Source organism: Kryptolebias marmoratus, linkage group LG17 (assembly GCF_001649575.2).
Source record: "Kryptolebias marmoratus isolate JLee-2015 linkage group LG17, ASM164957v2, whole genome shotgun sequence".
Taxonomy (NCBI): domain Eukaryota; kingdom Metazoa; phylum Chordata; class Actinopteri; order Cyprinodontiformes; family Rivulidae; genus Kryptolebias; species Kryptolebias marmoratus.
The window spans coordinates 9,983,719-9,995,944 of NC_051446.1; the positions used below are offsets into that span (position 1 = coordinate 9,983,719).

The window sequence follows — 12,226 nt, forward strand, 5'->3', positions numbered from 1 at the left end:
CTTTAGTGACTGTGTGACTGTCTGCATGTTTTGATGGAAAAGCTTCTATCCATTTGCTAAACATGTCAACAATAACAAGCAAATATTTCTTCCCTTCTGCTGGAGACAGTTCAATGAAATCCATCATTAAGTAGTCAAAAGGTTTGTCAGGCCGTGGTTGAGCAGCCTGTGAAGTTTTTGTTGCACGTCCAGTATTGTGAGTAGCACAGATCATGCATGATTGACAATATTTTTCCGCAAAAACACTGAATCCTTTTGTAAACCCGTGAGTTTTTAGTGCAGATAACATACCACTTTGAGAAACGTGGTCAAGGCCATGTGTCGATTTAGCAAAGTGTGAAAAAAAAAAATGTTTCGGAAGACACGGTCTGTCATTTGGACCTATCCACAATCCATTTTTGAAAGTAGCACCTGAAGTTTTCCACACTCTTCTTTCATCGGCTGAAGCAAAAGTCTGCAGAGCCTCAATGTCAGAGAGGGGAGGGGGAAGTCGGTGAGTCTGTGTGAAGCGAGTTCACTGTTAAAGGCCTCTGTGCAGCAAGTTTCGCTGCTGCATCAGCTCTGTTGTTACCCTGAGCAATCAGGTCATCTGATTTAACATGAGATTAACACTTGCAAACAGAAATCTTTTCCTATCAGCTTTGAGGAATTTCCTGTGTTTCCACAAAGCACCAAAATCATGAACAACACCAAAAACATATCTGGAGTCAGTGAAAATAGAGACAGACCTACCAGCTGCAAGTTTACATGCTTCTGTTAGTGCTATCAGTTCAGCAGTTTGTGCAGAAAGGTGTTTAGGCAAAGAGCCAGAAACAAGCGTTTCATGCAGAGAACAAACAGCAAAGCCAACATGGTTAAGTCCAGTAGCAGGATCACATGATGCAGAGCCATCTACAAACAACATCAAATCAGGGTTAGCAAGGGGTACATCAGTTAGATCAGGTCTTGGTGTACAAACTTGTTCCAACACTGCAACACAGTTGTGTGGTTCACCGTCTTCTGGAGTCAGTAAGAGAGTGGCTGCATTAAGAATAATACATCGTTTCACAGTAATGTTAGGCATTTCTAAAAGGATTGAAGCGTATCTAAGCCACTGCGCAGCTGAAAGATGTGTAGTTTTCTGTTCCAGTAGTATCATCGATACTGAATGTGGGACCAGCAAGGTGAGATTTGCATATCCCACAATGTCACGTGAAGAGAGAGCAGCTTTTTCTGCCCTCTGTAGAAATGATTTGACCCAAAAAAGATTACTTTGTTTTGAACAAACTGAAGTTTAGAAAGACTGGCTTTGTGGCCTTCAGCATGAAGATGTTTCAGCAGGGCTATTGTGTCTTTCTCACATTGCTCTTTAGTTGGACTACATAAAAGTATGTCATTCACGTACTGCAAGAGAGCAGAACCAGGGGTCAGCTTCAATGAATCCAAGCTAACTTTTAAAGCATCATTGTAAATAGTGGGGCTTTCACAAAACCCCTGACACAACCGGGTGAAGGTCCACAGTTTCCCTTCAAATTCAAAAGCAAACCAAAATTGACTGTTTGGATGCACAGGAACGGAGAAGAATGCATTCGAAAGATCAACAACTGAAAAAAAACTGTGCATCTGAAGGGATCTGAGACAGAATAGTGTATGGATTTGGCATTATAGCTGCACGTGGCATGATCGCTTTGTTTACCAACTTAAGATCTTGCACAAATCTCCACTCTTGTTTCTCACCAGGAATGCAAGCTTTCTTCACAGGAAATATTGGTGAGTGAACTGGAGAATCATTACAGGGAACAATAATGCAGAGCCTCAAAAACTGATTTAATGCCTTTAACAGCTTCAGGTTTGAGGGAATATTGTTTTTGACATGGTCGGTAATTAGATTTAGGGGGTAATTACCACTGGTTCACATCCTCTAATTAGACCAACGTCATATTTGGTTTTTGCCCAAAAGTCTGTGGGAACTTCAGATAGCGCTTTAGGTCGTGAAGACAGATCTGTTTCTGACAAAAAGCATGCTTCAGAATTTGAATTTGTTGGTGGGATAAATTCCACAGTTTTCTGACAGTGCACTGTGTAATGTAATGTTTTTTTTTTAACACTGATTGTCGCTCAGAAAAAAATCACACTTGGGTCAGCTGATGAAATAATCCAATCAGTTTCATTTTGACATGCATGCACAAATGATCCCACATCATTCCATTCAGTTTGTTGTGCTTTTGCCAAAGGAATGTGAGGGTAACTTTGAGGAACACAGAAAAGCTTCTTTTGCTCCTCTGTGAGAGTCACACACGCAGCTGAGACGTTTGTGTTCTAGAACAGGTTAGATACTGACAGGTTTTCAGACAAAGTGCAAAACCATTTTCCTTCATACTCAGGATAAGCTTCCGGTGAAGCTTTCGAAAGACAGCTTAAGTCATCGGGATGTTTTAAATCTGACAAAGGAGACACCGAGTTTTTTGTTTCTCCCACAAGTTGCAGTGAAGAATTTGATGTTTGAAGCTTCCATTCATAAACAAAATTTACAGCAGATGAATCAAATTGCAAGGCTGTCTGAGTCAAGTTTTGTAGGTCAACTTTTACACCCTCCGGTGTAAAGAATAATGCCTAATTTACACATCAGATCCCATCCCATAAGATTAATTGGGCACATATCTGACAGCAAAAAAGAATGTTTAAAAGAGACTCTTTCAGGAGTTTTACACACCATAGGTGTAGTCATTTTCTCTTTTACCACTTGTCCTGAAGCAGAAACAGAATAGACAGTTTCCACTAAGTTTTGGTGTAGCATGGAATTCATTTTGTCTTATTATTGATGAAGTTGCTCATGAATCAACCATGAAAGAATTTTTTTTCTCCAAAATTGTTAACTCAAAGGTGGGGAAGGCTTTGTGTGCATCAGATGTGAACTGTGCATAAGTTTCTTGTTTTTGATCTATTTTGCCCTTTAACACCTCTGTCTCATCATAGTCAGCAAGCAGGTCTTCATTGCAAGAAACAGAAGTCATAGAACAATCATTCACACTACAATTGCTCATTGTTATCAGGAAGAGAATGATCAGGAGTGTTATTCAGTGAATGACATTCAGCAAGCGTGTCTTCATTGCATTTAGCTGTGGGAACATTTTCACTCAATAAACTCAAATCTACTTGTGCATGTGTGTGTGTGTGTGGTTTACATCACCCTTTGTTAATTGCACTGTCCGAGTCAGTTCACCCTCAGACACCACACCTAGTCAGTCTGCCACGGCCCTGTTGTTTCGCGGACATTCATTTCTCCAGTGACCTTTTCCTCCACAATGGTAGCACACATCAGCATCTTTGTTTCGGATGTCGAAGCCTCTCCCTCGGCCACGGCGTCCACGCCCTCGGCCTCTGTTCTGACCTCTTCCTCTTTTCGGTTGAGCATAATACATTGTAACAGCAGCAAGATGCAGTTCTTTTTCTCTCTTCTCTTTTCCTGCTTTCATACGAGATTCCACCAGTTGTTGTGCATGTCTGGCGTATCGTCTCACGTCTTCCAAACGCGGTTGTTCAGCCCAACCCACGTAGGAGTTTTTCAGTTCCTCTGCAATGTCTGGAAGTAGCCCTTTAATAATAGCATCACAGGTAATGCTTTCCCAGGCTCCAGGAGGGATTTGGTTGCCAAAGTGATCCGGTCCGTTATGCTCACCATCTGTTGTCACCACTTCCATCAATCGGTGAATAAAGTCATCAGTTCTCTCCTCTGGTTGTTGTTTGCATGTGTAGATGGAGGTCATGTTTATTCTGACAGGAAACACAGCTCGTATTGAATTTGTGAGTTGATTAACCATCGTCTTGTAAGTGTCATTGTCATTGTCTTCCCAGTCTATGTTTATTAGTCGCTCTTCAGGTTTTGGCAAGAAGGCACAGATTTTTGCCAATTCTGCGGGTTTAAGTTTTTTTGCTAATAGTCTTCTCAGTTCAGCTCCCGTAGGACGAAATTCACGACAGAATTCAGTCAGCTGATCAGCAAAGACAGTTCCACAGTGAGCCGGATCAGTCAGATTTTTTGCAGCGTCTTCAATATCTTGATTAGACCAAGCGCGGAAGACAATGTTTGGACCTTTTGGTCCCATCACTTCGACCATAGGTGCATTTAACTCAGGTGACACATCAGTTTTTTTTGTTTGTCTCTTGTTTCTGTCTCTAGATCTGAGATTATGTTGACCAGGTCGGATACTGCTTTCCTTTTTTCCCTTTTGTCCATGTATTAGGCTTGCCACTCGTTTCAGATGATGAGTCCTTTCCTCCTCATCATCACTATAGTGTTCGTCATCAACATCATCAGGCATGTCCATCTCTGCCTCCTCCTTGGCATGAGTTGTTGGTGTCGCTGCAAATGCTGATGTTGATGCTTGAAGGGTTTCAGCCATCTGTGAGGGTTGTGGTCAGGAATGGTCAGCTTTGTCCTCCAGAGGTTGTGGTACCGGTTGTGCAGCCGCTGCTCCCTGAGTTGGAGAAGGAGGTCTCGCTTGTCGGGGCCGTGGATTTGGGTAGGCGTCAAGGTCAGGATCCAAGATGGACAGCGCACTCAAGTCCGGGTACAACCATTCAGAAACAGAAAAAGAAATAGCAGAATTTTTAGGACATTTATAAGGTGGGGGTTTCATTTTTTCTGTTGTAGTTACAGCATTAGTAGCAGAAACACTCTCAGATTGCATTAAAGAGATAGAAGCATTTTCCTGTCGCCCAGTAATCACCCCAGATTTATCTTTACTCCCAGCCATTTCTTTAGCATGCTTCTTCCGCTCTCTGCTCTCACTCTCTTTCATCCAACATTCCAAACATTCTCTCTGTTTCTCAAGCTGCAGCAGACTTTTTGTTTGTGTGTGTTTTGCCTCTCTCAGTTTATTTTCTCTGTTTTTTAATTCTCTTTCTATCCCTTTCAAAACATTTAGCTTCCATGTGCCGTCTGCAGGAAAAATGCCATTTTTTATCCATTCATTCACTCCATTCACACTTTTTTCACCGTATTTTGTTATCATAAAGTCAAACAATTCGCCCTGTGGGGGAGATCTGACCTGGGAGCTACTTTGACCCATTTCTTCTGAAATCGGGTGGGATACCCGCCTTAGACTGCTAACGTTCTAACAGAATTCACAACATCAGCTTTGTGACCGCTCTGCCTCTTATCACTTTAAGAGGGGCCTTTATTTCCTATAAAGGGCTTTAAGTTATCCTTACAGGTTTGGTTCCCCATTTTTAGAAAAAACAAAACTGTAAGAAATCTACCTGCCTTATGCGCCGATAAGGTCTTCTCTAGGATTTCTCCTAGAACCAGTAGCTCCTGCAAAAACTCTATAGTTTTTTCCTCAGCTTTTTCAAGCCGAAAAAGAACCTCTATAAGTATATTATTTCTCTGTCAGACACCACTCTAGGTATCTACAAAAAAACAAGAGAAACAAACCCTTTAATTTTACAAAGATTTCCTTTTTTTTCCTTTACTTTTTTCTTCTTTTTCTCTTTTCTCCTTCTTTGTAATATTAAAAACCTGGTCAATCTCTATCCCACAAGGTGAAAAGCTTACAGCATCCTTCGTATTTCAAATTTTATCATTTAAAATTTAGAAAATAATTTATTAGCCTGAGGGAGTGTCTCACCAATAACAGTGTTTAGAGTTCGTTGATCCCAGCGCTGGAGAAAACCAAGGACGAACCGACGAGCCAGCCCTCTTCTCTTTTAAAGCCTTAGCGAGGTTTGAGGCTGGAGCCTTGCGTCCAGGTCGGTACCAAAACACTGCGCTCGCCGACGTCCTCGGATGTCCAGTCGAGGGAAACTGGTCACGGCACCAAACTGTCGTGGCAGCAAAAATAACTTCCAGGCACTGTTAGATGAAATCACTCAAACAGGTTTGTTTATATATTGTGCACAAAATATAGAATAATATTAAAGACAATCAATATCAGAGTCCCAGGTCTGAACAGGGAAGCTCCGAATCCAAGCTCTGGCCCCCCAAGTAAACACAGGTGCTTTTATTAAAGATATTGAAATACTGGACCAGAAGGAGGAGTTAGGGGAAAGCAAGTCAGTCTGGTTCCCATGAGGAGAAAATTCAACATCATTCCTATAAACAAGTTCATTCTGTGAGAACCCATGGGACTTGGAATAGAAGTCATAACATAATCAGGACTTATAAACAACAGGTGTTACCCTATAGTAAATTTTGCCATTACAACACCCAATGATTACTTTTGAGAGTTTTATAACAATTCATTTTGGGGTTCGTGAGATATTTTGCTAACAGACAAACCAAAAACCAACAGATTACAACAGTTAATGCCAGTGCTAGGCAAAGATGTCGAACCATGTGTAGCACTCAAAGTATATGTTAGGAATGATTTTCAGCTACCACCACACAAAATCTTAGCTCAATGTCTGTTAAACTGACTGAGTTATAGCAATTGTTGTTTGCTTAAGTCTGATACCATCTTCAGTCATGTTGACTCCGAAAGTTGAACGCTTGTAGATGTACAGCCAATGATTACTTTCCTAAATTTCAATAAAATCTACAGAAGCCTAATTTGTTAACGGACAAAACAAACATTTAAAAACATTAAAAGTATCGGCCGCCTCTCGTCTTTTTTCTTGGCAGGATCATATTCAGGACAGTATTGTAGTTTCTGCAACGGAACACTAGATGGCAGTAAAGAGTCTCCACATAAACAAAACACGGAAGAGGAAAAGAAACGGAAAAGAAGAAAGCAATTGATGGTGGCTCCTCGGAGGTAATACATAAGGAGAAAAAATATGACCAAACTGACTCTTTTAGTCGATATAGCTCATTTGAAACCAAGTAAATGTTTAAACCCTGACATAAAACGCGCTACTTTATGCCTCACTGGACGTACCGGCGGTTGCTTTAGCAAAGTACGAGCAAAATTGCTCTGGTCTCCATCCGAATATCTGCTGCTGTAATTGTAACCTAGCATTTTATAACATTGCTACGTTTTCGCGGATGTGATGGACAATTATTGTAGAATAAAGAACATAGTTCGTCGTAGATGCAGTTCATCAGAATTAGGCTGAGTATGTCGCTCTTTTGCCATACTTCCTCTTCCAGAACAATACGATGGAAGAAGATATTACCCTGAAATAAGCTCTTTATTCAGCTCTCAGGTATTTAATAACAACGACTTGTATGCCGAATTTTCCCGAAGCCGTTAAACATGAATAAGGAACCCCAGATTGTAAATAATCATTTACGTCCACGAGCCAGGAGGGTGTTTAACATGAAATCCTGCATATTTTGAGTGAAGTTTGGCACAAAGAATGAAGCTAGCTGGTTTGTTTACCAGGTGTTTAAGGTTATGTTTTTAACTTTAAACTGTGGATTTTGTGTCTGATCATGAGACTGGTGCTGATGTGGAGTTGGTCCAATTTAAATTTAGAGCTCAGCTGACATTTTGAGACTTTTAAAAATAAGAATGAATGTTTAAATGTTGCATTTATTGGTGTTCATCCAGTGTTTACTTTATGCATCTTTCTTTAAAACTTGTTCAGTAGTGCATGGGGTATTTTGCTAACAGGCAGCCTCATTTGTTTGTTTGTGTAATGGTTGTTCTCTGACGTTTCCACATTTCCGGCAGGTTCGATGCTCCAGCTTCGGACCCGTGAGGAAGAAGCAAACAGCTGCGCGATCTCCCAGCTCCGGCACGCCGTGCTACAAAACGATGACCGACTCGTCGATGAGATGCTCTGCCAGGAGATCTACAAGAAAGTCATCAACTGCCGGGGAGGGTGGGGCATCGCAGGCACCCCGCTGCACGCCGCCGTGTCCAAGGGCCACCTCAGCTGCCTGCAGGTCCTGCTAGCTCACGGGGCTCTCGTGGAGTGCGTGGACGTCAAAGCCCAGACGCCTCTGTTCGCAGCTGTTCGCGGGAAGTATCTGGACTGTGTCTTAGCTCTCCTCAGAGCTGGCGCCAACCCCAACGGCAACCCGTCCAATAACGGCTCTCCGGTGCTCACTGCTGCACGAGAAGGCGACGTGGAGATCCTGAGGCAGCTGCTCATACATGGCGCCGAAGTGAACTCTCGCTCCAAGATCTTACTGTGGTGGACCTCCAGCGCCAGGGTGATCAGCGGGCCCCTGTACCTGGCGGCCGTTTACGGACACATGGAGTGCTTCAGGTTGCTGCTCCTCTTCGGGGCGGACCCGGATTACAACTGCAGCGACACAAATCTCCTGAACTCCGTCAAGCAGCCTAAAACGGTGCTGGAGATGTGCCTGAGGCACGGCTGCAGCGTGGAGTACATCCAGCTGTTGATCGACTTCGGGGCCAATGTGTACCTCCCCACGCTGATCATAGAGAAGTCCACCAAGCAGAACGAAGCTGTGGAGCTGCTTCTGAGGGAGAGAGGTACTGAAAGTCCAACTTACCAGGAGCAGTGGAACACAGTAAACATAGGAAATATTTAAACTTAGAAAATGGACTTTATAAGGAAAAAATAAGAGCTTTTAATGTCAGCAACAAATTTCTAAAAAGTTGGTACAGGTCCATGTTCACCACTGTGAAAAATCTCCTAACATCAGTCTGTAAACATCCAGGACCTGAGTAGAGCAGCTGCTGCAGGTTTTTGAGGAGAATGTTGCCCCATTCTTGTCTGATGGAGGATTCTAGCTGTTCTACAGCTCTGGGTCGTTTTTGTCTGATTTTTTTTTGTTTCATCATGCATCAAACATTCTCATTCAGTGGGAGGTCTGAACTGCAGGCAGGTCAGGTCAGCAGTCAGGCTCTTCTACTCCAAAGCCACGCTGCTGTAATGATGCAGAATGAGGTTTAGTATTGTCTGGCTTAAATGTGTAAGGCCTTCTTGAAAAAATGTCATCTGGATAAGATATGTTGTTCTAAAACCTGCATATACCTTCCTGCATTGATGGGGCATTAGCAGATGTGTAAGCTGCCCACATTATAGGAACTAATGCACCTCCATACCATCAGAGAGGCAGGCTTTTGAACTGTGAGCTAATAACAGGCTCACAGGGCCCTCTCCTCTTTAGTGCAGAGGATGTGGTGTCTGTGGTTTCTTTAAAAAAAAAAAAAGAAAAAGCTTCAAATTTTGGTTTATCTGACCACAGACCAGTTCTCCTCTTTGCCTCAGTTCATTTTAACTAGCTTTGGTCAAGAGAAGATGATGGTGTTTACATATAACTTCTTCTTTGCCTCATAAAGCTTTAATCAGCATTAGTGGACGTCAGAGTGATCTGTGGAAGTGTTCCTCAGTCTATGCAGTGATGTTCAGAACAGAATCTGTTTTTACTGCAGTGTCAGCTGAGACCACCAGCATTTCCTCAGTCTTCTCAATTTTTAGATTGTTTTCCTCAGACTGGTGAGCCTCTGCCCGTCTTTACTTCTGAGAGATTCAGTCTCTTTAAAACGCCCTTTTTATCCCCAGTCCTCTAACTGACCTGCTGCCATTTAACCTAATCAGTTACTAAATGCTGCTCCAGCTGCTTCCCCATTCGTATCACTTACTTTTACATATTGCACATATCTTAAGTTTAGTATTTATTCTCTTACTATGTTCCACTGTGAATAATATGTGGGTTTATGAGATTTGCAAGTTATTGTGATATTTTCTTGTTTATGTTTTACACAACGTCCTACCTTTTTTGAATTGGCGATGTAGACAGAATGCCAAGGGGAGTGAACACTTAACCAACCACTTTATTTCAGTTCCCACACCCTGCAGGATGTGAACTGGTGCTCAGCTTGTGACTTGAAAAAAAAAATTGAAATATTTTAAGAAATATATCCTAAAATGAGTTCTTATTGGTAAACGAAGCTGAAATTTAGTCCATAAAGTCCTAATTGTTAGAACACAGTGGGAGTTTTTACACGGATGAATGTTTTTAAATATATTGGTTCAAACTATTAAAGTGAAGAACAGCTGTGTATTTTTAATGGACCTCTGCATCAGAAACATGATGTTAAAGCTGCTGGAAGGCAACGTTCCCACTCGTTTTTTTTCTGCCCTCTTTGTTTCCCCGTCTAAAATTCCTCTTATCATTTTCTGATTGATTTGCAGCACGTTCCCTTTGATTAACCAACATTTCCCCCGTCCCCCTTCTCCCTTCCCCTCCAGGAAATCCCAAATCCTTGAGCTCTCAGTGCCGACTGGCTGTGCGAAGATACCTAAAGAAGATCGACAAGATCCACCTCGTCGACCAGCTGGAAATGCCAACAAGTCTTAAAAACTTCCTGCAATATAAAGCGGTCCCAGTCACTCTTCTGTAGATGAAGAAGATAGTCTTTTTTTTTTAATTCCTTCTTGTTTCAACTGAAAGCTTTTGACCACATTTGTCTTAAAGTGGCTCCATGTGTTGTTCTGTTTGTCCTCCCATAAGATTAAAGCCTGAATACGCTCCGTGTCCCTGATTCACGTGTCTACTTAACCAGTAATCTTTATAAACCAAATTCTTTATCTAACTTAGTTTAAGTTTAATAAATCTTTTCTCTTGTCAACATAAGCAGGGCAACACAGGGATTTGAACCCTGTCCCACAAGTGGGAGTACCAATACCATTGCCTTTTGCTGTACGCTGCACGAAGACAAACATTCACATTCACACCTAGAGTGAATTCATTCTGTTTCTTTTTTTTTTTTTACTGTGGGAGAAACCAGCGTACCTGGAGAAAACCCATGAATATAGAATTTTCATTTCATGTTTGATAAAAAGTTTTCACCTTTGTTAAACTGAGATGCTGAAAAACATACAGAATAGTTAAAGTAATGAAAATAATAAAGAAAAACAGGAAAACAGTCGCGCGAAGGCTGAAAAGATTAATTGTCAATATTCGGTAGCCCAATATTAATATTTATTGGCATATTAACATTAAAATTAACAACGCATAAAGGGGCTTCTCTTCTGGGAGGAGAAACAGATGTTTCTTGTCTAAATTGTTGGTTGTTCTGATTCTGTAGGGAATCACGAGCAGTTGGGGATAAATTTGAATTTTCCAATGCCATTTCTCCAGAAGGCAAATTTATCTCTGCCTCTTCAACGTTGTTGGTTGGATTCTGGGGGGAATCACGAGCAGTGGAAAAGTTATTTTCTGTTTGTGGTTGGGTTCTGAAAGTCAATGCATCAGAAATCCTAAAGACCAAATCTGAAATTATTGCTACCCGCTGTAGAAGAAGGTTAAAATTCCGAAAAAGGTGTCTTGAATTTCTATTAACTATTGTTAATGACTGAAAAAACTCTGCTCTGTTTCGTGGGAATAAAGTTCTAAGCCAATGTAAATAAGACACAGTTTGAGCTCTGATTGTTGGTGGAGAAGGTGATGTCGTGTTTTCACCCGTCTCTGGTCCAACATCTTCTGTTGGCTCAGAACTGTAATGATTTTCTGTCTGGTTAACATTTTCTTCGCCAGCATTTTGGGTCTGATAATCGGGAGTAAATGTGGTTTCATCCGGTCTTAACCCGTAGACTCCCTGATCTTCATTAACGTTTGGTAGATTTAAGGATAAATTAGTATTTTCTAAGGACATTTCCTGTTCTATTGCTTCATGTTGTTTGTCCTGTAACTCTGGCTGGTTAACATTTTTTTCGCCAACATTTTGGGTCTGACAAATGCTATAGCATCCATGAAATAAAGGAAAAGCCTGAACCATTTTGTATTTCTTGGAGAATATCCGAGTATTAACAAAAGGGTTTATGCCTGTTGAGTCCACAGGAGTCTGTGGCAGATCTGGGGTTGCATGAGTATCTTCTGAGGCCATTTCTGGGATGAAGTCAGGAGTAAATGTGGTTTCATCCGGTCTTAACCCGTAGACTCCCTGATCTTCATTAACGTTTGGCAGATTTAAGGATAAATTAGTATTTTCTAAGGACATTTCCTGTTCTCCTGGCATCTGTGGGATAAAGTCCGGAGCAAATGTTTCTTCTAATCTCAATCTTGAGATGACGAGTCCCTGGTCTCTTTCTTTAATGAATGGATTTGTGATTTTTGATTTCACGGCACTGGAAGGAAGATTTAGGGACGAATTTGGCATATAATCGGTAATCTCTGGCATCCGCGTAATTTGCGGGGGTATAGGGGGGTTATGACCCCCCCAATAATCTGATCCAATCACTATAAGCCCCCCCAATAAAATCACATCATTTCCATTTACAAAAAACATCTTACATGAATAACATGGTAATTTTCTTTATTCATGATCAATTTGGGGTAAAATAGTAGCATGTTTACTCATCTGGTAATGTACCCCCCCTCCCC

At 41.5% G+C, this 12,226-nt stretch overlaps 1 protein-coding gene and 1 long non-coding RNA gene across 2 annotated transcripts in view; one reads left to right on the forward strand and one right to left on the reverse strand.

The window, feature by feature from the left end:
- The window catches only part of LOC119617910, a 6,883-nt gene extending 941 nt beyond the window's left edge, over positions 1-5,942 (reverse strand). The window contains exon 1 of the long non-coding RNA XR_005234364.1: positions 5,610-5,942. This is a non-coding gene — a long non-coding RNA (uncharacterized LOC119617910). The remainder of the gene's footprint in view (positions 1-5,609) is intronic.
- Positions 5,943-6,649: 707 nt separating this feature from the next.
- On the forward strand, positions 6,650-11,617 carry LOC108235838 (ankyrin repeat and SOCS box protein 12). Its single transcript, XM_017416087.3, has 3 exons — positions 6,650-6,734; positions 7,596-8,366; positions 10,093-11,617. The coding sequence occupies exons 2-3, from the start codon at positions 7,601-7,603 to the stop codon at positions 10,242-10,244; spliced, it is 918 nt and encodes a 305-aa protein (XP_017271576.1). The 5' UTR covers positions 6,650-6,734; positions 7,596-7,600; the 3' UTR covers positions 10,245-11,617.
- The last annotated feature ends 609 nt before the right edge of the window (positions 11,618-12,226 follow it).

Coding starts and splice junctions, on each gene's coding strand:
- LOC108235838 (XM_017416087.3), top strand. CDS start 7,601: ATGCTCCAGCTTCGGACCCGTGAGGAAGAAGCAAACAGCTGCGCGATC. Junction 8,367..10,092: donor GCTGCTTCTGAGGGAGAGAG/GTACTGAAAGTC, acceptor CTTCCCCTCCAG/GAAATCCCAAATCCTTGAGC.